Source organism: Grammomys surdaster, unplaced genomic scaffold (assembly GCF_004785775.1).
Source record: "Grammomys surdaster isolate TR1022 unplaced genomic scaffold, NIH_TR_1.0 97, whole genome shotgun sequence".
Lineage (NCBI taxonomy): Eukaryota > Metazoa > Chordata > Mammalia > Rodentia > Muridae > Grammomys > Grammomys surdaster.
In genome coordinates, this window is record NW_021604576.1 from 11373142 (window position 1) to 11398948 (window position 25807).

General features: G+C 36.1%; 1 protein-coding gene across 1 annotated transcript in view; it reads right to left on the reverse strand.

Annotated features, from left to right (window-relative positions):
• Positions 1-3063: 3063 nt before the first annotated feature.
• Ufl1 (UFM1 specific ligase 1) overlaps positions 3064-25807 on the reverse strand; it is a 29980-nt gene continuing 7236 nt past the window's right edge. Inside the window, exons 7-19 of the mRNA XM_028781083.1 lie at positions 22029-22087; positions 19601-19747; positions 18291-18466; positions 16631-16810; positions 14623-14743; positions 11256-11378; positions 8043-8160; positions 6873-7036; positions 6657-6787; positions 5054-5134; positions 4683-4768; positions 4087-4267; positions 3064-3611 (exon numbers count right to left, since the gene is read on the reverse strand). Coding sequence (XP_028636916.1) covers positions 3393-3611; positions 4087-4267; positions 4683-4768; positions 5054-5134; positions 6657-6787; positions 6873-7036; positions 8043-8160; positions 11256-11378; positions 14623-14743; positions 16631-16810; positions 18291-18466; positions 19601-19747; positions 22029-22087 — 1786 coding nt within the window. The 3' untranslated portion in view covers positions 3064-3392. The remainder of the gene's footprint in view (positions 3612-4086; positions 4268-4682; positions 4769-5053; positions 5135-6656; positions 6788-6872; positions 7037-8042; positions 8161-11255; positions 11379-14622; positions 14744-16630; positions 16811-18290; positions 18467-19600; positions 19748-22028; positions 22088-25807) is intronic.

Below are 25807 nucleotides of genomic sequence, written 5' to 3' on the forward strand. Positions count from 1 at the left end.
GCATTAAGGTCATTTACATTTCTTAAATACAAGAACAACTGTATTTGCTCAGTGTTTGTTTTGTCTGAGACATCTACCATGTAGCTAAGGCTGGCTTTGATTTGGTAATCCACATGAGGTTATAGATATGCACTACCATATCTTGCTTAAACATACATATTTTCTATACCAACCTTACATTATGCCTTCACTTGTCCAACCTTGAGGTCTAACAGAGTTAAAGGCCTAAAGGCTCAGAAAGAAAACAATTTTACTTCCTCCCATTGAAGCATAAAAGATGAAGTTTTGCACTTTTGGCTGGATGAGGCAGATAAAGGGTTTCTCTATTGTACACTAGACTGTGAACATGAGGAATACATACATAGGAATTTAATACACACTTAACTAAATGTGACTTTTGTGTGTGATGCCGCTGTTCTCTGAACGCCTGTGAACGCCTGTAAGTCATGGTTCTTACTGAATGTATAAAACTCTCCCATCTACTTTCTCATTTGTTAACTGTCCATAAAAGTAGAACAATATGTATAACCCTTTCAAGGCTACTTTATTATTTTAATTTTTTAATAGTTAAAAATTGATATTCTTTAAAAAATAACAATCACATCAATAATAGTGATTCAAAATGCCTGCAGAATATCATCCCAGAGTCTTTTTTATTTTTTTTGGTTTTTCGAGACAGGGTTTCTCTGTGTAGTCCTGGCTGTCCTGGAACTCACTCTGTAGACCAGGCTGGCCTCGAACTCAGAAATCCGCTTGCCTCTGCCTCCCAAGTGCTGAGATTAAAGGCATGCGCCACCACCGCCCGGCCCATCCCGGAGTCTTCAATGTGTACTTTTACCTTATCTCTCAGGTCCACTGAGGTAAAGACTTCATAGAACTTAGAGAAAACAAAGCTTCCTCTCCACTCTCCTTTCATCCAATTTGTTGTAAGTAGCTTTTTGATAGAAAAACAGTAAGAAAACATTTATGCCTGCGGTTGATGACATCAGAGATCATTGGTACACTTTGATCTCGTTCATTATCTGAGTAAAGCACTTCTCTAACATGTCTGAGGTGGCCCCACACAGATGGCCAGACACTTTTTATTAGTATTCTATAGCATTATGTTCTTTGCTCAAAGCACAGTGAGATTCTATCTTCTAGGGCAGTGGTTCTCAACCTTCCTAATGCTGTGACTCTTTAATATAGTTCACGTTGTAGTGACCCCCAGCCATAAAATTATTTCATTGCTACTTCATAACTGTAATTTTGCTACTTTCATGAATTAAAATGTAAATATGTGTTTGCCAATGGCCTTGGTAAACCCCCACGAAAGGGTCCTTTGACTGCTAAAGGGGGTCAGGACCCAAAAGTTGAGAACCACTGTTCTAGGGGGTCAGAGTGGGTTTCCTTGATAATGGTGTGAATATGGAACACAACAGAACATGAAAACCTGGGCATGTTTTTCCATATCTCTATTATAGTGGCAAGAGTTAATAGACCTGAGGATATATTTGCTGAAATCTGGCTGAGAAATGATATAGTAAGATAAATGGCAAAATTTCAAGCAACAAATACCACAAGGAAATTAGGAATTATTTTTGTGTAGTAAGAAAATGTCACCTCCTTTAACAATCAGAATAATTCAAAATATAAGCATTATATAGACTGCATTTAATTACTTTCAGTGTAGCATATAAAATTTAATTGGCTAGACAACTTTAAGTAATGTTATCTCAGTCCATTAAGAAAATATCAGTAATAAAGTCTTTACAGACAAAATCAGCTGTACAATTTATAAACAATTTTTTATTTACTAAGGAAAAATAGGTACTGTTTGGACAAATAAAATAAATGCAAGTAAGATTAACAAAGCTTTACATTTTTTTACTTATTTTTGTAAATTTAATTGAGTTTATGTGATCATCTCTTGTATTTATTTTAATGGCAGAGTATGAAACAAATATGGATCACTTTTGTATTTTTTGAAACAATGTTATTAAAATGTTGAGTAGGTTGGATACTAATTTGGAAGCTGAATAAGAAAATAAAGTGATTTTGGAGTCACAGAGAATTTATTACTTTTTTTGCTTATATGAAAATATACAATAAAAATGTCTCATATGAAATCATTTCTATTATTTCTTTTATGTGTATGGGTGTTTTGCCTGCATGTGTGCCTGCACATCCTGTGTATGCAGAAAGCATTGGCTTTCCTGGGACTGGAGATACCAAATATCCACGTGGTGCTGGGAGGCACCTGCGACCAGTGAGTCACCTCTCCAGCCCCCTAATGTTTTATCATCAACTTTAACAAAATGCTTAGTTAGTAATTACTTCTATGTAGTATTAATACTTCATCATTTCAGAAAAGAGGTAGTCTTATGTATTTAAACATTTTAAATATAAAAATTTCATTGACATTATATAAAATAGCATTCCTTAAACATTGACAATAGGATGTTGCTTACAACTTGGTTTAAATTATTTTTCCAAGGAACTGTTTAGTACATCTTACCTAATAATCACAGAAAACAAAAATTCAATTTTTAAACATGTCTACTTTTGGAATAAAACTTCTGCACAGTTTAAATATACACAGATTCTGTGTTCATCAGAACAGCCTAGCTACCTGTTATACAGGTTCCAACAATGAACTGAGGATAAAGGCAGTCACCAAATTCAAACAACCAAACCTTAGATCTCTAAACTGGGCTAATGACAGAAACACCTGTTCTTTTAGCCACTCAAGTACACACATGCTTTGCACTGTCTTGCAGGGTACCTCATGCTTTCTCTCACTGTGCCCTGTGGCTTGCTTTATAGGAACACAGAAATGCATGCTTGTTCAGTGTTCTCATTTGTTACACCACTTCTGTGGCCTCTGGAGACATTCACGCAGGGGGACTTCTATTTGTCAAAAGCAAGAGCCAGAGCTTAGTAAGACAAAATATATCTGACAATCTCTACTTCTGCAGCATTCTCTGTAATTCTAAAAGTGAAAATGATTCATTTTTATTTCAGGCATATAAACAGTTTTACTTGTAAAAAATATACCAAATAAATTAAATAGCAAACAACTTCTTTCCTAGAGATAAAAGATATTCTAGTTTATTCTTCATTTTAACATCTGGAAGAATATTAAAGCATATAACATGTTCTAGATTCAGAACTATTTGAAGAACTTTTATTACATAAAAAATTATACACAGGATTATGTGAAAAGAAAATGTTTCATGGAGAACTTAACAGCAAAGTTTTCCATAAGATTTGCACATATTACAATACCACTATTTTATTTGAGTTTTGTGGGGAGGGTTGACAGGGGAGAGTTGGGTGTGCTGAGTGACTAATTCTGTGATCACTCATCTACTTTGTGGAAAATATTATGTAACAAAAGTAAATCAGGGGCATTATTCCTCTGTCACAGATGACTTCCTGGACTTGAGAACAAGGTCCTTAATGGATAATGACAGTTCCTGAAGCTCTTTCCGAGTAGTATTGCTGACATCATGCTGCTCCTTATCTAATTCATCGCTTGATGGATCCTCTCCCTGTCCACTCTTCTTATTTTGACTGACTAACTGCTTCACAACCAATCCTTGATATTTTACCAAGAGAGTATGTTGATCCTGTGAAAAGAAAGAAGAAACTGTACCAAGCACATCTGATTTTCTGTGAACAGTGAAAGCAGAATTTGTTTGAACAGCACAAACTGAAGGGCCTTATCTTCATGAAACAACAGCCATGTTAGTGGAAAGCTGAATCTGGCAAGGAAGGGCTGTGTTCTCAGAGTGCAGATCAGGAGGTATAAGACCTGTGCAGACCATGTCATAGGAGTCTGATTTAGCCAGGTTCTATGACCTAAGACACAAAATAATAAGAATGAAAGAAGCCAAGCTGCTGTTGGCCAGGTGTTGGATTCCTTAGATGAAATGGACAAGACTTTTGAAGTGGTCCTTGAGAGCTAAATCAAAACTAGGGAAACTGAGACATAAGTTTAGAGATTCCTGTATCTTTCCTGAAAAATTAACCTTTAAAATGAGAGGAGTTTTCATCATGAATGAAGATTTAAAAAAATTAAAATAAAAAAAAAGGCTGTAATACCTCTGGGATTTTGTGGTGAAGAAAAGCGATGATCTGTGGGACACATCTTCCAGGTGCATGGAGCATGCTGTGGGTTGAGAACTGAAATAACAGGACTGATGTGAGGTGTAAAATCAGAGCTGGGTCTTCTGTAACCTTCAGCTGGTCAGCCAGAGCCTGTCGATGCTGGAATAGGATTTGCCTGCAAAACCCAAATCACAGAAATACATATTTAGCGAGGTCTCATCATTTAAATATTTTCCCTTTAGCATTCATTTTTCACCTTATCTAGTTTAATGACTTGATTACACAGCATTTTAAGGAGTTCTTTAAATATGGGTGATATGATTACATCTACTTAAACTTTAGTTGGCATAGGTAGACTAACATTACAGAGAGAGCTATGCAGCAATAAACTCAACAGGTACTTTTGTTCTTAGGTTGCTGGGATCAAACAAAGTATAATGAAGGTCTCCAACCTAATAAAACGTCCCAGGGTTGGAGGCATGAGTAGACTTGAGGCCTGTGACTCTCTCTAAATGCTCACACAGCCATTCTCACATCTCACCTGTGAACAAGCTCAGGTTTAGGAGTAGCAACAACAGAATCAATGTTACCTTTCCCTTTTCTTGTCTCCCTTTTTCACCATAATGTCACAGGCTTCTGTTGCAGAATCCAGACAAGATAGGAAGTCTTCTATGCTCTAAAGACATGTAATTCCATAATTTACTTTTGTAGAAATTTAATATTGTTTTGTAATTTTACATCCTAAACACAAATTTTAACAGGTCATTTGGCAAATAGAAACTGTGATTTAGCACTGAAAATATTAAATGCTCCCATCTCCCTCTTCCCTCCCCCTTCCCAAAAGGTGCATGCACACAGAGGACTGGTTTTAGATTTAGCTTGTAATGATTTTGATTGGGATGTTTGTAAGGAGCCTTATACACAAAGTGCTAACTGTAGTCACCAGTGAGCACTGACTTACTTTTTCATTCAGAGAGTTGTGGAGTTTTGTGAGAGGTACTTTGGTTTCTTCTGTCAATTTACTTAAAATTTTTTTTCTTATCTGTAAGGGAAAAAATTCTTTTGGCATTGTGTTTTTGATATATGCTAGATATAAGATCAAACAATCAAAAATACCCATCAATTCAGTAGTACAATAGAATACTAGATGTAATATAGTTGGGGTTTTTAATGTTAGGTGTCAAACCAGAAATAAATATGTTAAACTACTACAGAATCACAGAGCTCATCTTCACAGCCTCTGTTAGAAGACTACTGACAGGCCATGTGGAAACAGAGAACGTGGGTAAACACACCGTGGCTTTGCCTTTCAGTGTCTCCTGAAGAGTGCTACACAGCCGCATGGCTCTCACATAGAAGGGATGCCTGTAGAAAGGGCAGTAGATCTAGTTCTGTGGCTAGATGCCTGAATAGTACGTGTACAGTAGTACAAGGAAGCTTTTATCATCTTTCACAGATGTGGATACTCTGAAATTTAGGGTATTGTAAACCAGACAGTTCATTCTCTCTGATATATTTCAGGAAGAACGACCTGAGGGGCATACTGTGTCTGTGAAGACACAGGCTATTTAGAGCTTCCTTGTTCCATCATCTCTTAGTTTTTTGTAAGGCCAAGGAGCAAGAATGCAAAAGGTGTAGTTTTTAGAGTGAAAGTTGGTAAAGAGAGAGGAGACATGTAACATTCCAGAGTGTTGGAGATTGTTGCTTAAAATAAAAGAGGAAGACTCCAATATCTTCCAAGTAGCAGTAGTGGGTAAATAATGTATGTCTGTCTGAGATTTGAGGACAGATCTTATTATATAAGGGAGTTACCTAAAATTAAAACATACCAAGAAAAATCATGCTACCTCTGTGGCAACTAACCATAGTTACAGCGGACCAGCAAACCATACGGTTACAATAAACCATAGTTACATAGTTACATCCATTAGTTGGATGTGGTTTCACCACATTCAAAGTCAGTTATCAATGCAGTCAGCCACATGAAGACTTTCTCACATAGCTTTCCTGAATCTCTAACTGTAAGATGGTCCCAGAAGGATGAAAAGGAAGAGAAAGAGGTGGAGGAATGGTCATTATCACCATAGGAACAGACCAAACAGTTCTACCTATAGGTAACTGAGCCATGGCTCTACCTCACATGACAAATGCAGAAGTGATGGTCTTGGGCTCTAGTTTAAGATCACAGTTTTAAACATATAAACTTAAGTGTTTGTCTCAATATTTACGTGGTACATTGCTTTCAAAAGAAAATGACTGTGAGCTTAAAAAAATGAACTAATTATTAACGAAGTTATAAATCAACAAGAAAGGGGAGAAGACTGATAGAAACCGTTAGAAAAAGACTTATTTTTTATAAAGTAATTGAACTTCTTTAAGTAGTTTGGTCATATTATCAATCCTTGTAGAATTATATAAGCATTATACAATTACTTAAATTCTTTAGTAGTTTTTCTATATAAAAACTGTTATTTTATTTTTCCTTTAAACTTGTTAAAATGGGAGAAAATAAAAGCATGCTTAGACTTCATTGACATCAAGCAGCAGGCAATTCACTAACATACATCACTTGTAATGGCTGCAGGGTCCTCCACCGCCATCATTAAATCTGAGGCTAGGAAGTTGAACATGAGGTTAGTGATATCAGTACACACTGTCTTCAGCAAGTGCTTGGTAAGAGCAGTCTGTGTGTCATCTGAAAAAAAAAAAAAGGACACTTTATTACAACTGATTTCCTCACAGAAGTCAAGGATCAATGAAAAAGACACTGTTAAATATACCTGCAAAATATTTCATCCCCTTTTCAAATAATCTGATATTATTGTATAGGTTTGAAACCTCTTCCTGTAAGTCTTTGATTGTACGTTTTCTGCCAGTTCCAGAAGCAGACGTTGAAGACATGAAGACTGAACGTACTACCTCAAGATACATTTTATTAAGAGGCCTGGGACAAGATAAATATGGTTAATTAAAATGTGCACTTAAATTCAGTAAGATATTTTGTTTATAATGAATAACAATTTAAAAACCCTTCATCTTTTTAACAGTTAAAATTAACTTGAGAGGTTCCAAGAATAATTTTAAAAATTTGCACAATTTTAAAGCATTCAAAGTAATTACAGTATAGATGACAAGAATGATAGTAACAAATACTCCATGAAACAGACCTCCAAAATTAATTTGGAAAATAACAGAATGTAAGTTTGTTCCTTATTCTCAGAAATTACCACAGAAAAATTCTCAATTTCTAAAGTACTATTAACATAATATATTTTTAAAAACATCTACATGCTCCACAACAGATTATTTAAAAACAATGGTGTACAGCTAATAGTACTTATTTTCTATTTTTTATAGACTATGGCTCTGTAATACTTTTATGCATAAAAATTACTTATATTAAAAAAAACTCACTATAAAAGTTCTACTCCAAAATAAAAGTTTAGAATCGCTGAGGTCTTGGATTACCTCTATGAGACTTATGTGCTGGGTCTAACTTGAGGGATGACCAGGAATGGTTAATAGAGGCTAATTTTAATTTTTCATGTAAAGTGTTAGTTTCTACACTTACTGTTTTTGCGGTCAATTGTTCCCTCTACAGTGACTAATAGTAACCTTTGTTTACTTTTTGCCAAATCAAAATAGAAGCTCACCTTCTCATTTTAGGTGCTGTTTTTCATGCTACGTAAAGGATGAGTTAGTCCCAAATAAGACCCAAGACTGCAACGCCAGTGAGCACTTCAGAGGGGCTGTTTCCATTGTCCATTCTGTCAAGAGCATTTACTAAATAAAGGCAGAATGGAACTGTCTCTGATGGAAAATTAATTTGGAATTTCATGTTTAAATTAAATCCAAACGGTTGGAAAAAAAAAAAGCCTAAAACCTGTTTTTGAGAATCTTAGTGAAAATTACATGCTGTCAGAAATGGAAGAGGTATAATTTATACTTGCCTTATTAAGTATTCTGCAAGTTCTGAAATAAACTCTTCAGGGGCATCCTGAATGTGTTTCCTTAAGCAATCTTCAATTTCATCCTGGAACATGAAGGTGATATCCGGCTTCTTCTTTCCTGTAACATATATCAGCAACGGGAAAATAAACACACCCCAGTAGAAAGACCAGGCAGGGAATACACACCTTACCAGGCAGCAACACATTCTTATGTCAACAAAACTGCTACTTCTAAACAAAAACACCTAGTAAAGTTAAAATTTACAACTTCATAGAGTAGAATTTCTCTTAGGTGACCATGGTTTAACTTCCCTTATAAATGACTGGTTTTGGTGTTGTTGTTGTTGTTGTTATTGTTGTTTTTGGGGTTTTTTTTGACAGCCAGAAGACAAGGATAACTCTTTCCTCCCATCTAACTTGGAAAATGCAAATAGCTAGACATCAGAGCAATCAAGTAGGTTATCAACTTTCAGAAAACTGTGATTTCTCCTCATTCAACAACAGATACTGAGGAGAAATTCCTTCTTCACAAAACTGAGTACTTACTGAAGTCAACAGCCTTTGAATTTACATGAGAGCTTCAGAAAGAGACAGGATTAAGTTAAAATTTATCCTTTTGGAAAAATACAAATGAAAAGGAAAAACCCTTATAATTTATGTTTGCTTTCTCAAAGACAATTCTATACTAATGAACAATAAAGTTAGTATGCAGCTACTGTAATGGGAATGTTGTTAGTTGTAGAAATGTCATGCCTAACCACTTACTTGAAAAGTATTCCTTGCAAAGAAAGCAAACAATATTTCCATTATAAATGATAAAGCTATACCTTTTATACAACTGATTATTTTTAGCTAAATCAGATTATTGATTCTACAACTGAAACCTTAGCAATAAAATGGCTCAAAAGTCAATTTTTAGTTTTCATGAGGATCTAAGCACTTGAAATCAAAGCTTCAAGGTAGACACCCAAAGTTCTATTCTCTTCTGAGATCTCTTCTCCAACCATGATGTTCACACTAAATAATCTTTTCCTGTTTGCTTCCCGTAAGCCTTTTGCAGGTTGTTAAATTACATTTCACCCAGTAATCTGTCATACTGACTTGATTCCGTATTTTAGTTGAGAACCTAATTTCACCCTCCATTTCAGAGATTACAACATAACCCTTTTCAAACACTGAAATTACTTTTAAGGTAGAATGGTTTTACCGCTGTTATAGTGCCTCAATAATCTATGCACAAAACAATGCCTCATTTCTCTAGGATTACAGGTGTTAGAGAATAACTTTTTAAAAATTTTCTCTTTATCCTTGTCCCAACTAGATCTTGGGAATTCATAAATAAGCACACAGTGAGAAATGACACACACACAAACACACACACACACACATAAAGCCATATCAATGCTGCCTAGACTAAGGGGAGACAGAATAAACAGTTAACCTCGTTACCATTATTTTCTGCACATTGACATAGTGTTTTTTCAGTCTTTCTTAGAATATTTTAAGGAAAGCCTAAGCATTGTGATGTTGCCAATAGTAGCATATTGTCTTCATTTGTGTGTGTGTATGTGTTTAACTGTTGCTGGGGATACATGAGGAAGTAGCATTATGTTTCATGATTCTTTCTTAAAAATGAAAAAAGAAGTATTTAGAAAAGCAAAATATGATGTCTTTTGTACTGTTAACCTTGGCAAACATTAAGAAGCCTAGGAACTAGAAGATAAGGCAATTAATGAACTCATCTTAGATGTATGTAACAAGCCAGCCACATATTGTCACAGTTCAAACAAGCACATGATGCTCCGCCTCAGCTTCCAACATCTCAGTGTCTTCAGTCATCTCCTAGAGTTCTTTCACAGTAAAAAGATGTTAGGAGTATAAAGGCCTTTACGCTCACCAATAGCACCAGGGAAACCAGGAATGTTAAACATGCAGGGCTGTTGTTTCAGAGGAAAAAATATACAACTGTTTTCTGCCTGGAAGATGGGGAATGGAGGTGGCTGACAGCCTGAGGTGATCAAGGACTAGGGCATACCAAGCTCCCACATTCAGGACCAGATGTAGCTAATAATCTAGGTGACCACTGTGTTATGTGTAATGGCCAGGGACTCCCCAAATTCCTACCAGGACTGGACAAGGCCAATAGCACAGATGACCTCTATAATGTCTGTGATGAAAACCATACGAGACCCTTCCTATACCCTTAAGATAATACATGCAGCTTATCTCTAGAACCCATATGCATGCAAGAAGTGACATGTACGTAGAGAAGAGTATTGATATAAGTAAGCCTCTTTGTTCACTGACGATTGTGATAGACCAAGAAACTTCTGCTAAATTTATACCGTACTTAAATGTGTCCTCAACAAACTACCTGTGTCAGGCTCTAGACGTCTGAACCAATGCTGCCTGTTGAGGAATGATGAACCAGATTTCCTTCTTGCCTCATGTGAATCAACACTCTGCCATTCCTGGTAGTCACAAAGACCCCCTGATCTTTTGTAGTTAGTTTTTTGTTTGTTTTGTTTTTTTTCCCCTATTTCACATCTTCTAAAACATTTTCACCCCTTTTGTTAAAACTGTATCAGTAAATGAGCTAATACTAAGTTCCTCCATTTGCAGCTAATCTCGAGGAGGTTGAGTCAGCTTTTCCAGACACTCCTCCAGCATTAAGCTTGATTTTAATTTTGATTTAGTCTGGAGACAGGGTCTCATGTAGCCTAGTAAGACCTCCAACTCAAGGCTGGCCTTGAACTGATTCTTCTGCCTCTACTTTGTATGTGGTGAGATTACAACTGTGTGGCCCCATGCATGGCTTGATGGTAATTTTATTGCCAATGTTACTACTTTCCAGTTGTTTTTGTCTCTTAACTGTCCAATTTTGTAAACTGTCACACGGGTTTATCACTGGGAGATGAGAGGCAGTTAACTACAGGCCATGTTGTTTTTAACATGAAGAAATATTATATATATTAACAAACCTTAGAATGAGAGACTTGACTGTTAAAGATCATAATAGCTCCCTTCTGTTTATGTGATAATTTCTGGCTTGAAATCCTATACAGGTTTATATTATTAATCTGTAAAATTTGTGGTCACTAAAAACGCAAAATAAATTCTTTACAAATGTATGGAGCTAACTATATTCATCTTAAGAAAAATGTTAAGAAATGCATCTACATACAAGTAAATAGTGAACTCGAAGCTACACACCAGCATGCGATGACTGAGACTCCTCATCACTGTCCTCGTCTTTTCTTCCCTTCTTCTTGACTTTCTTAATCTTGTATTCTCTGGCATTGCTCCCTCCTCCTCCTCTTACACTTCCAGAGCCCTCTGGTAGAAATACATCAGTTAGTATTATTAACACGTTTTGGAAAATGACGATACTATATTGCTATGTTAAACTATATAACAGAAAAATGAAAAATAAACTAAAGAAAAATTTAAATTCTTTTAAAGATCAGTTTCCATATTATGGTACTAAGGACAGTAACAATAATAAAGAAATTTTATCACTAAAAATAGGAATCTCTTGAATTTAAGCAATCTCCTGAAACTGTTTCAAACTATAATATACTCAAGGAAGGCTACCTGTTTTCTAAATGATTTTTTTTTTTTCGAGACAGGGTTTCTCTGTGTAGCCCTGGCTGTCCTGGAACTCACTCTGTAGACCAGGCTGGCCTCGAACTCAGAAATCCGCCTGCCTCTGTCTCCCAAGTGCTGGGATTAAAGGCATATGCCACCAGTGCTTTGTTACCTGTTTTCTGAAGCTTATCTTTTTAGCCAAATCCATTCCTTTCTCTTTTCTTTCTCCTTTTTAAAAAAAATTATGAGTATTTTTAAATTATAAGTATTTTGTTTCCACGTGATTTTGTACCACATACATGCAGTGCCCATTAAGGCCAGAGAGGGCTTTAGATCCTCAGGAACTGAAGTTACAGATGGCTGGTAGCTACCATATAGGTGCTGCTACTTAAACCAGGGTCCTCTGGAAGAGCAGCTACTCCCTTTAGCCACTGTCCCCTCAATCATTATTTCATTTATTCATGTCTGCCCTCACAGCATTATTTAATCCTCATTACTATGACATTTCACAGTGGTTTTGCCTTCTTGGCTAAAAGACTGATTGCCACTCATGTTTGAAGGAGTCAGATTGACCCATCACTCACTTAAATTTTGAGTTTGAAATATGAAATGATTAAAAAGTAACAGGAACTAACAAATGTCAGTGGATATTAAATTGGTAGCAGAAAACTAACATCATCAATTACTTTATTAATATATCAATCATCTAATTATTTTCAATTACTTACTAAAGAGTTCAATACAAATCATTAGAGAAGCTCACATACTATGTGTGAGTATGAAGCCACATTACTGAGGTAGTTTTCTGCCTGTAGATGTCTACATTTAGGATCTCTTGTCTATAAAACGGAATACTCATCTTACAAAGGGTTATAAGTGTTAGTTTTCATCATAAGGATTATTGAGTAAAATAAGGTGATTTTTATAAACTATACTTTTCTAGCATTTAATCACAATTATCTTAGATTTCATCATATTTTATAATTTATTTTCCTTGACTTTATAAAGACAAAAATAAATATATAAATAAAACCACACACCTAAATTGAAATGTATCTTTAATAGTTGGTGGTAAGTTTTTTATGGGAAGCATTTGAGTTGGACATGATATCATACACTATAGTTAATTACTGCCATACAACTGTAGTTACTCAGAACAAAGTACCAGATGACCTATAACTCTGAGAAAGAAATATATCAACTATACTGACTTAAGTCATTAATCAACTCTCGTGTATTTCTAAATACTACTGGAAATAATGCGGCAGAATAAGTAAGTGTATGTATGAGGATCAGGAGTCACTGGAAATAACGCAGCAGAATAAGTGTATTTATGAGGTCAGGAGTCACTGGAATAACTTATTGTGGCTCTTATAGAAGAATGGAGAAAATATTAAAAATATTTCAAGAGTCTTGCAAGAAGAAAAAGGTTTTACAAGAGGAACATTCTTAAGTAATAAAACAGGAATGAATTTTCATTGCAAAAATTATGTTTTAAGCATATGTGTTTGATACAGATACGTTTATTAATGTAAAGGCTGAATATCAAAGTTTTTGGCACTGATATAGCACCAATAATTTGTTTCTACTAGTAAAAACAGGGAAAATACACATACATCTCAATGGTAAGTTACTAAATAAAAGTACTACATAGAATGATTACCACTGAGTATAAATTTAAAAGAGGTTATAACATAATGTTAGCAGGAAGATCTGCTTGTGTAAAAAACCTTAAATTATGCCAAGTGGTGCTTTAGATACTAGGGATATAACCACAGGGATTGTTTCCAAACAATATAACACACCAATATATCATCCCAAATTGAAAAGATAGTACAAGATAGTATGGTCTCTATTGTGAGGTATTAGAAAGGCACCCAAGGGGCTGGAGAGATGGCTCAGCAGTTAGGAACACTGATTGTTCTTCCAAAAGTCCTGAGTTCAATTCCCAGCAACCACATGGTGGCTCACAATCATATGAAATGGGATCAGATGCCCTCTTCTGGTGTGTCTGAAGACAGGTAAAATGTACTTGTATAAGCAAAATAAATAAATAAATACTTCTTTTTAAAAAGAAAAAGAAAGGCACCCAAGGAAGTGACATTTGGTGTGGAACTTAAAATGAAAGAAGAATCCAGTTTCTTTCAGTTTAAAAGAAACAATAAAGTTAAGCAGCCCCATTAGTGCAGAGGCCTTGAAGTGAATACGAACCTGGCAATTATGAGACTACAGAAGGGAAAACAGAAAAGACAGAGAGTTACAAAAAAGGCTTTGTATCTTTTCCTGAATACATACAAACACAGAATACACTGTGTCATTTCCATTTTCTTGATTAAAATCTAATTCAGTAGGGGCTGAAGAGGTGGCTCAGTGGTTAAGAGTACACTGTTTACTCTTACAGAGAATTCATGGTCAATTCCCAGAACCCACATGGCAGCTCACAACCGTCTGTTACATTTCCTGCCCTCTTCTGGCCTCCTCAGGCACTAGGTATACATGTGGTGCACAGACATACATAGAGGAAAACATCCATACACATAAATTAAAAATTAAACAAAATCCTAAAATCTAATTTAGTAGCAAGATTTGGTTCAGTTTAGCCATTAAAATAAAAAAATCAATCTATTAAATAAAACCTTCAAATGGCCTTAGTCCAAAGTTCATGCAAAAAAATAAAACTCAATTTTCCCAGCAGCACTTGCTAAAAAAAGCATCATTTTTTCCAATGTATGTTTTCAGCCCCTTTGTCTGGATGTGACAGCTGTATCTACTTGGGTTGATTTTTATTCCACACACAGGTCCGTGTATCTAATCTGTGCCAGTCCCCCACTGTCTGTTCCTAGACTGTGTCTGTGGTGCAGGTCCAGCACTGCTTTACTTCAGGTTTGTACATTTCAGAAGGCGCTACCTGATACACAAGAATAGAAGTGTGCTAATGTAACCCACACAGTTACACACCGCTCATCTTTGTGTCTTATCAATGACTTATTACCTGTTGCTTTCTTCCTGCGCTCATCTTTTTTATCCTTTTTATTTGCATTAGCACTTTCTAAAATGGAAATTTGTTTCAGATCTTCTTCAGTAATTAAATGCACAGGATTATTTTTCATTTCCTGAAATAAAACATAGGGTTTTTGGTAGGCAAAATATATGTAACATTTCAAACAGTCAAGAAGTTGCTTATTTACTTACACATCCTAACTACACTTGCTAGGTTTCATTGCTAAAGATGGTAAGATCTTCTCCCCAACTCCCCCTTTTCTTTTAGTTTCTGAGACTCTTGAATACAATGCCACCTGGATACTTGAAATGACAAGAAAGGCATGGAAACTGCTACGGTCCTCACCATTACAGGTTGCAGACCAATCCAAATAAATCTGTTTTTCCTATGATTTAGTTCTTGATAATCTCAACTGTTTAAATTTTATGTTAACAAAAACAACAATGAACTATTTCCAGCTTCAGAAATCAGGTTTTTTTTTTAATGAGAAATAGTTCTTTAATTTCTAGTGACAAAAGAAATATTTTCACAGTAAAGATACTATCATTTTCTTTTTGGTTTCCTAAGGAAAATGCTTAATAATGAGGATTCCAGTGATAAGGATTACCTTTCTTTAAGTTCATTTTTTTCTAGTTAAAACAAGTGTTCATAGAAAGATCTAATTGCTGACACACAGACAGAAATACACACACACACACACACACACACACACACACACACACACACACTTCCAGACTGTATTTACATATATCCTTTCCAGAGTATCATTTTTTTAAATAAGCAATAAAGAAATCTACCTGTCCAAACACAGAATAAACATATTTCAACTTAACGCTTACTAATGTCAGAGCTATATATATTCATTCTTACCTGCCTAACAGGGTAATTGCAGAAAACTATCTCATACTCGCACTAGTCAAGTTTAAAAGAGTAGAGCTCAACACAAATGATTTATACATTTAATAGGTCTGCATGAGTTCAGTAACAGTATATTAAGATGTACAGCTTGTTTTATCCAAGGAGAGGCTTTATACAAAGATCATGGCTTTAACTACAACCATGAATTGTATAGCCATGAAGAGAGTCCTAGGAAGCACTCTGCTTCAAAATACATTTGGATAGTAGTTAAAAAGTAAAAGTTTAAAAAACAAAATTGTTCAGGGGTCTGAGAGATAGTTCAGTGATGAAGAGCAACATCTGCCTCTGCAGAGGACCCAGGTGTGGGTCCAGCACCCACTCGGCACCTCACAAGCTGCCTGTAACTTAAACTTCAGGATCCAACAGTCTCTTCTGAGCTCCGAGGGCATACATACATGGTCACACAAGGATAAAAACAAATATTTTTTTTTTTAAAAAAAACCCATCATTTTAAGATTGTTTAAGACAGACTCTTACAATATATATAGTCCAGGGCAGACCCTGAGCCTACATAGACTCAAACTTGTGCTCACTGCCTGTAGCTCCTGAGGGCTGGAATTATCGAAATGCACCATCATGCTTCAAAAATAGGTAAACTTTGATAATAACATTTCTTTTCTCGCTGAGTTACCCTGTTTATTCTAATGAGGTAAAATTAATGAGACTATGCTAGATTTAGTGACTGTCTGTGGTACTATACATGCTTGTACTAAAAATACGGACAAAGAAATTGCTTTTCTTTCTTTGATCTCTGAGCACAAAATAAGTTTGTATATAGGTAACTCTATTATATACTTCAGTGTTTTAACAGTGGACCGAAGCCTCTGGTAAATTAATTTGAAAACTAGGTAATTCTACTGATAATATTTTAATTTGTAAAATTAGTTCTCTAATTTTTAACAGGATCTAATGAAGATGAAGAAAAAGAATAATAAATCCTAGAGGAGATAAAAAAGAATTATATAAAATGATATATTTCTCGGTGATCAGACTGTTTATGCAATTTCCCAAAAGCCATCATATGATCCTAACAGTAAGAAAACCCTGTTAGAATTAGCAGGTGGAAGAAAATCTGGAATACCTTTTCAGCTTTTTGGTGCATCCGTTCACTGAACAGTCCTATGCAGTCATTTATGAACTTTTCACTGACCACAACCGTGTCACTGAAGACTGTAGCTGAAGCGTGCTTGCCGAACGGTCTCATCACCTGCTGAAGCAGCATAGCAGCATCTTCAACTGACAAGGAACTAGGTAGCAGAGGCTAAAACCACAGAAAAATGAAAATGAGAGGAATGCGGGGAACCACGGGTTATCTGCTTTGTACATGTAATATACATATATGTGAGTAGATACAGTTATAAGTATAACTTCCCTCAGGTAATTTCATTGAAGCCAGTGGCTTTCAGAGGCAGTCATCATCATAACTTTCAAAACCCTTTTCTGGGCCCATCAGCACTTGGCACTCTAGAGTCTTATGCCATTTTTAATTTAACCCAATTTCTCCAGTTGCACACCCTATACAAATGTCAAGTCTGGTACCCATCACCAGAACCCACGAGGCCCCTCTTCTTCTCTTACAGACCTACAAACAATTCACCAGGAGATCCTGATAACTTTACCTGGACAAAGTTTCCTTTCAGCTCTATCATTCAAATTATTATTTTGAATTACTATTTTACATATCTCCTCCTATTTACTGCCTGTCCTAGGAGAAGACATTTGTTTGTCTACCATTTTTATAGTATATGGTGGTTATCACACAGAAACTGTCTAAAACCCACAGTAACGATAAAGATGCCTTTTTAAATTTGGTAACCACAGCAGGAGTCTTCCTACATTATAAACAATTTCTGTACTCTGACTAGAAACAACAGACTGGCCTCCAGCTTACCTTTACCCACATTCAAGTGTCTCTTTGGAATAATGAAGAGCAGTTCAAGTGACGCTTGAACAACGATGGTACTGTATACTAACACATTGTCAGAGATTACTGGAGAGGGAATAAGCATGCAAGAGGACGTCTGAGGCCAGGGCAGTTGTACATGCTTAGATAAGATGTCATAGTGGTTACTTTCAACTAGTAACTAGACACACTATAGAATCACCTAGAAAGGGAGTTTTGTTAGGGACAATCTAGATCAGGTTGGCCTGTGGGCATGTCTGTGAAGGACTGCCTTGACTCTGTTAATTTGTAGGGAAGACTCAGTCTAAGAGTTAGGCACCATTCCCTGGATTTAGGTCTTGGATTGAAAGAAAAGGAAGGAAATCAAGCACTAGCAAGCATGCATGCCTCAGTTTGTTCTCTACCCTTGACTGTGTACTATGTACCATGGCTAGCTGCTTCACAATTCTGCTCCTGTGACTTCCCCTAATGATAGACTAGCAACTTGGAACTGTAAGCTAAAACAAGTCTGTTCACCATGATGTTGGTTTTATCAGGGTATCTGTCACAACAACTGGAAAGAAAATTCAGACAGATGTGCAAAGTCTCATCAATTCCATTATCAGGATCAATATGGTTGCTATATTATTTTCTTGTTTGTTTTTGAAATTTACAGAATTTTAGATTTGGTTATGTACACTAAAAACATCAACCTAAAATAATAAAAATTTATATTGTTACAATGACTACTAGAGGCAAGACTATCTTTACATGGCCTATTTCTAAAATGTGCACATCCTAGTAAAACATCATTTATTGGTTTAAACAAACATTAATAAGAGAAAAAGGTTAAGCATACCAAAATGTCAACCCATGTCCCTGAGCTGATGGCTTCCTCTACTGATGCTTCTACTTGGTCCACGAGTCCTTGGCCAACACAAGTCGCCTTCAAAAACAAGAGTGGGGTATTCTTATACCTTTTCTTTATATAGTTCACAGCATCTGGGATTCCAAGTCTGGATAAAGCATCAAATTCTAGAAATACACAAGGAAGTTGAATAGAACTGTCAATCACTCACATCTTCCAGAAGCCTCACAAAAAGTTAAGTTATACACAAACCCATTTTTGATTGTGGATGTAATGTACTCCAGCATTTTCTTAGGAATAACAGAAACATAGTATAACTTGTTCTCTGGATGTCTATTACTAAAGGTCTCTGTAGGAAACCTGCTTCCAGTGCTCCGTGAACACAAGTTGTGTGGCCCCTTCTCCAGCTGAAGGGTTGACAGGAGTGCTGAGCAAAGCAGTGGAAAACAGCAGTAAAGGAAATGGAAATGGTCCAAATTAAAAATCAAAACTGGAATCTAGTTTGCTTATTTTAGTTAAAGGGATGAATTTTATTTTTCAAAATGTGTCACTATACAACAGGACAGAGCCATTCTCTAAAGTAGATGATTTAGCATAACAGACTCCGAGTTACAGATGTTACCAGTATTGAAGGTGTTAGTTATTAAGAAGACTAAGTTCTAACCTGTTTCAAGTTTAACACACATCATCAGAGATCAAGCAAAGTCCTGTACCTAATGGTCTGTTGAAACCATTCTTCATAAACATGGGAATATACAATGCTATGCAGCTTGATCAGGACTGTATGCATCAAAGATGAAGTGGCCACTGCTTTAAAACAATCCGTCTACTTTACTGAAATCATGGCACAATTTGGAAATACATTTTAGAATACTACTGTTGTTTCTGAGTAGTAGATAGCTGATAAAAGTAAGCACTGCAAATCAGTCAATAAATGTGTCTAAGATGAAGTAGCTGAGAAGGAATAACTTAATAAAACAATAGGCACACTATATTAAACATATGATATTTACTTTGGGGGATTAAAAACTTAAATCTAATGTCACCTTTATTCATACTGAAGGTTAATAACTATCAATATCTTTTGGTATTTTAAAATTTCAGTATTTCAGTAATGATGGAATTATCTTCAGTTCCTAAGTCCCACAGAATGGAAAGTGACAACTTTTGCAGTTAAAGGGAACCATGACAATCTAGTCAACCACAGGAAAATGCATGTAGAGTTTGGAGTACAATACTTTCTAATAATATTTCAGTGTTAGGAAGAAATTTTAGTTTCAAAGAAAAGAAAAAATAGTTACCTAGATAGCCATTCTGCCTGAAAAAGGAATCCACCCAAGTACTCTGGGTCCTGGAATAGATGTCAGGGACAAACACTGCTTTGTCCTGTCGCCCACCAACCACAGTGCCTCGTAAGCGGCCAGTGCTCACGAGTTCCTCAAGCACAGCTTCAAGCAAACACACAGAATACAGACAGGTCAGAACGGGCACAGTACTGTTCAGTCCATCTTCCTAAATCATACGCTTTTAAAAGACAATTCAAAATCTTAACAGCATGCATAAAATTACAGTTCAAACAAACAAAAAAAAAACCCCTCCCAATATTTATGACACTACTCAGGTTGTAATTCAGGGAAAACTCACAAACTAGTGTAACTCTAACCAGGCAATATGTACACACTGAGTAACTGTGAACAAAACTTGACATTCTGGTCATGAAACCAGACGCGAAGCCATGGGAGAGGGGGACGGACTGTAAGAGAGTAGGAAGGGAAGGGGGGCTACTGGGATACATGTGACATAAAGCAAAAGGGAGGGAACTATTTGGGGAGGGAGGGCACCAGTAAGAGAGAACAGTAGACACGGAGACAAAAACCAAAAGATGACACATATCCATCATGAAATCCATTATTTTGTATACTAATCAAAACTTAATAAAAACCCAGCATCTCATCATTTATTTCATATTTTGATGTAATGCAGGTGACCAAATCTTTAAGAATAGTTAATTTTTAATCACTAGCATCACATTCATTTTTTCGTTTTGAAGAACCAAAGCACTAGGATGCATTAAACTTAGCAGCGGAAAGTCAAGTCATGGACCACTTTCCTTTGCTAGAACATTTCTGATTGACATGAAGCAACACACCAACTATTCTTAAAGCAGAAAGAAATGCCACAGCTCAGAGGGCGGGTACTGTGGCTCCAGTGCTCAAGGACAAACCTCAACTCTGCTACCTACTAATTATAAAATACTGGGCAAATAACTTCCTTCATGCCTTTATTTTCTTATCTGTGAAATGGGGATAACAATATCTATGCCATAGGTATTTATTGTGTTTAAGTAAAGTGCTACCATCAGCTGGTATATCATAAGCATTCAATAAATATTAGCTACATATTTCATTATCACCTTTACCATTGTTATAATTCTAAAGTCGATTGGAAAACTAATTGGACCTTAAACATGCTCAACAAGAGGGAATTCATGTCTTGTATGGTTATGGTGCCCGGGGCTAATGACATCTTAGATTTTGGAGAAAACCAACAATCATCACTTTACTAAAACCAGCATAATACCAAGCTACACTCTGAATATTTGTCCTTTGGTCCACAGTGTGGTTCTAACCCCTCATCAAGAAAATTTCTTTCTGTAACACACTGGGACCATTATAGAAAACCCCAACCAATCAAAAAGTAGAGCCGTGGAGCCCGGACACAATGGATATCTATAACATAACTCTTGTACCCAACGCTCAGGGACCATTTGGAAGAGCGGGTAGGAAGAGCCAGAGGAACAGGGAATTTACTGTGAAACTGAGTCTCCTAGGAATGTCAAATCCTACCAACAGATACCCACAACAATAGGCATGCTAATGTGGATAGAAGAAGGCTTCAGCCTTAACACAGGCAACTAAGAAATGCTTAGAGCAGGAGAAAGTCTTTCCCAGGGAATAGCATCACAATTAGTTATCCAATAATACACACACACACACACACACACACACACACACACACACACACCCCTCACCACCGCTACCACCATCACCAAACAACAACAATTAATAAAGATGCCATGAATTTACAAGAGAGCATGGAGGCATATATGGGAAGTTTAAGGGCAGAAAGGGAAGGGAGAAACTACATAGTTATATTATACTCAAATAAGGCATAATAAAAGAGAAAGAAAGAGATGACTTTGTTTCACTAATAGTCTATAAAGCAGTGCTGTACTTTGGATGCTGAGTATCTTCGTGTTCCCAGAGTGGTGCTACTGAATGCTGATGGAGCTTGTAGGAGGTAGAACCTACTGGGAAATCCTTGGGCATTAAATGTATGCCCTTGAAGAGAGCTGTGTGACCCCAGATTCTTCTCTTCTCTGTTTTCCCGGCATAGTTTTATTCACCAAAGGATCCTCACCACTACCACCCAGCAATCCCCTCCTGAGATCCAAGGAAATGAGTCCACCCAATCTCAGATGGGTATTTCCAAAATCATGTAAACGACAAAACAAAACTGAATCAAACCACCTCTCTTCCTCTGATCCCCACTTCTAGCTCTCACTTTTCTTCACCACTCCTATTTTTTGTCTTCAAAAAACAAAATAAATATAACCCTTCTCTCTCTCACCCCTGGGGAAGAAAGCCAGGTACTTGTAAATTTTCAGAACACACTCGATTACTGAACTACACCCACAACCAAAGTAATACAAATTTAAACAAAACTTACAGTAAAGGAGCTGTTCCTGAAATCCATATTTTGAAACCAAAGAGTTCACTGCTGTAGGCCTTTATGGGAAATTAAAAGAAAAAAATTGAAACTAATTTAATATACAATTGTATATGATTAAAATAAATAAGAACTGGCATTTATTAAAGGAAAACCACCAATTTATTTAAAGGAAAAAAAACGACAGCAAAGTTATGCCAAATTTTAGACACCTGATCAGGGTTGTGCTACTCAGAAAGTAAGATCTGGGTTGTGAATAAAGACAATCCAGATCAATTTCTATTATGAATCCACCAGGTGTTTCCTTTCTGCCCTTCACTAGGCAGCACTGTGAAATCCAAGGATGTTCACGTCTCTCATGTAAAATCCCTATACCCTGTACACTTACCTTTTCTAGATTTTCCGATTTTCTAATGCAAGGTGTCACTTGAACATGTTTAGTGCATACATAATTTTCTTCCCAAATATTTTTGGTACATGGCTGCATCCAAGAATGATACAGAACTCACAGACGTGTGCAGGCTGGGTATATGTAATTTTCCATATGCTGCTTTTCCTCTCCTCACTTAGAAATATTCAAGTGAGTGATACAGGATTTTGTTTTTGAAGAAAGTGTGATGACATGTGTACTTAAATGTATTTGGAATGAGATATTTCTAGTCAAAACTGTTTGACTGAGAGAAATCAATTTACAAATGCTCTTTTTTACTTATGTATATTTTCTGTAACATTTTCTAAACTATTTTAATAGGATATAACCCACATATAACTAACATCTACTCAATTTCAAGTATGTAAGTCAATGGTCTTAATAAATTTGCAAACTTGTATAAGCATCGCACCAATCCAGTTTTACAATTTCCAGTAGAGTTTGCAGTCAGCCAATGCTGCCACTCTGAACAAGAGTCATCTGTTTTCTGAGTCTGTAAATTTGCCCTTCTAGACATTCAATATGTTGAATCAATAAGAAGTCTTGTGTTTCTGTCTTCTTTCACTTAGTATTATGTTACAGGATGTTCATCAATAATGAAGCATGCATGAAGTGGTTCAGTTCTGAACAGCACTCTATTACACAGATATTCCACATGTTGTTTTTATTTTCATTAGTTAATTTTTATAGTGTTTGTCATAATAGTTTGAGGCATGATGAATGGATTTAATGAATATCACGTATTCATGTCTTTGTGTGGACATTGCATCTGACTGTGATCGTGAAATAACAGCGTGCTATGAATTCATCCCCAGGCCTATGCATGTATAGGTGACTATCTAGGACATATAAGTGACTATCACTAACTTATATCTCCAGCTAAATATATTCTTTTAGCTAGCTGACATATTCCCGAGTCTATTTCTTTGTTTCACTGTGTGTGTCTGTATGTATGTATGTGTCTTCAGGCATGTCAGCCTATGTGTGAGCCCGTGGAGTCCAGAAGGACAACTTTGGATATCTTCCTCTGTCTCTCCACTTTACTTTTTCAGACAGAGTTTCTCACTCATCTTGGAGCTTCCTGTTTAGCTAGAGAGCTCTCAGGATCTGTCTGTCTCCACCCTACAGTACTTGGGTCACACACTTGTCCCTCCATGCTTTGCTTTAAAAAGCCTGCTGAGGCTCCACTCAGGTCCACATGGTTGCACAGAATGCACTTCCTCCCCAGAGCCATCTCCATAGGCCTGCATTTACTTCTCACTGCCTATAGTTTTTAAAGTAACGTTCTGTTTCTATTTACTTTAAGCCATTATTCCTGTTCTTTAATTAGCTTCTATTTTTATGCATATTCAAGGTCCTTTAACTAATTCTAACTTTTTAATGCCTTACTGATTATTTACAATGCCACAACTTTATTTTCTTTTAAATCATTTAAGAAACTAGGTAAGAATAGAAACACTTATTTTAAAAACATGAATACTTAAAGCTCCTGTGTTTCGAGAATTTTGCATAAATTATTTAACAAAATTTCATGTAGATCTGTTTGCTTTATTAAATTGTTTGAATTAGGTCCCAGTATGCTGTGAATTGTGTCATCTCTGTATATCTTACAGTAATTATCACAATCTTTTTACATGTTATTCTGTGGATATTTTCTCCTCCTGCTAAGAAAACATAATACACTACCTTAAAGGACTCCACCTTAAAGGACTCCACCATAAAAGACTCCACCTTGGAACTCTGAGGTATTACTAATTGTGCGTATTCAACAAATGTACTAAATTTCTAAGATTTTTGTTTGGTGAATTTTTATTTCAGTTGGGAACAGAACGAGGTCTGATGTACCTGCATGTCCCACTTATCTTAGTATTTACTTCCTGATCCTTTAGGTACATGTAACAGCTGCCCATATAACCTTGTGGATGCACATGGCTTCAGACCAGAAGAGGAAGGTGGTTGCTTTGTTTCCAGCTATCATACACATAGAGTCAACTGAATGCACTATCTGGAAGCCACTGATCTCAGCAATATCTTTTCAGTTCAGAATAAGCTTTACTCTGTAATTTGACAGTATCTCTACATAGCAGCACAGGGCTACTATGAGAGAAAACAAAACTCTGATCATGATAAAATTTACACTTGCTATAGTAATCAACAAAATAAAAAGGGCAACTATGTTAACAGAAAAGTAGTTTTAGTTTTTGACTAAATGAGAAATTCAAAGAGCACAAAAGTTTCAAACCTGTCCCTCTCTATCTCTACCACTCAACTTCCCAGTTCTGCTCCCCCTAAAAACCAACACTTCCTTGTGTTTGGAGGGAGACTGCATGTGGGTGGTGAGAAGCCAAGGAGGAGAGAGTACATGGGAGAAACTATAGCAGCAACCAGTTAGGTACATAATGGGAGTTAATGAGATAAATAAACATGTTATGGCAATAAATGCTCAGTCTCCCATGGTTGAAGAAGAGAACTAAAAATACAGGAAATGAGAAAAAACAAAGAAAAAGAATGTAAGAGTGAAGTGAAGCTTAGTATTTGTTTGAATTGGAACTATCAGTTTCAATACATGGTTTTGCTATATATGTTTACAATTAAATACATATAATATGCACATATCTGTGTCAGTGCATCCTCTCCTTCTTTACCAAAAGTAGAATCAAATAGTGTGAGAAGCATCAAAGTACCCAGATGTGCTTCAAAAGAGGAATCAGGCAGCTTGGAGAAATGGCTAGACAGGGAACTATGAACTGAACCTAAACATTTTGTTGTATCTGGAACAGAGGAATGACGGGGTCAGAAGGTCAAAGCCAGCCTGAGAGCCATCTTCCAGTAAAACTAATGGTGATCTGAAAATGTAATTTATAACAACCTAAAGCCAAATAACAAATTTAGGAAAAACTAAGTCCCCAATGATAAAAAACAAATAAACAAACAAACTGTAAGTCTCAGACCAAATGGGACACATGGTCCTAAAGTTTCATCCCTGCACATGACTATTTGTCGTTTTTTTTTTCCAAAGGAAAGCAACCAGCTTTATAAGAATTTTATCAGATATATCTGTTAAGTAAATATAACATATTCATCAGTAATTGAAAAAATCTAATTGTATATTATCTGCTAAGATTTAATTAGAAGAATAAAGTATCCCTTCTGTGTATTCCTGCCAATAATGGCCAATGTAAACATTGACACTCACATGCACCATCAAGCAGAGAGCAGACAAGAGAAGTTAACATTTTAAAGAATACCTGATCTGTGACCTTTAAAATATTGATATTAAGAAAGTCAGAGAAAGACTAAACAAGTGTTCCAGACTAAAGGTGATCAAAACCTTGTAACCAATCAATGA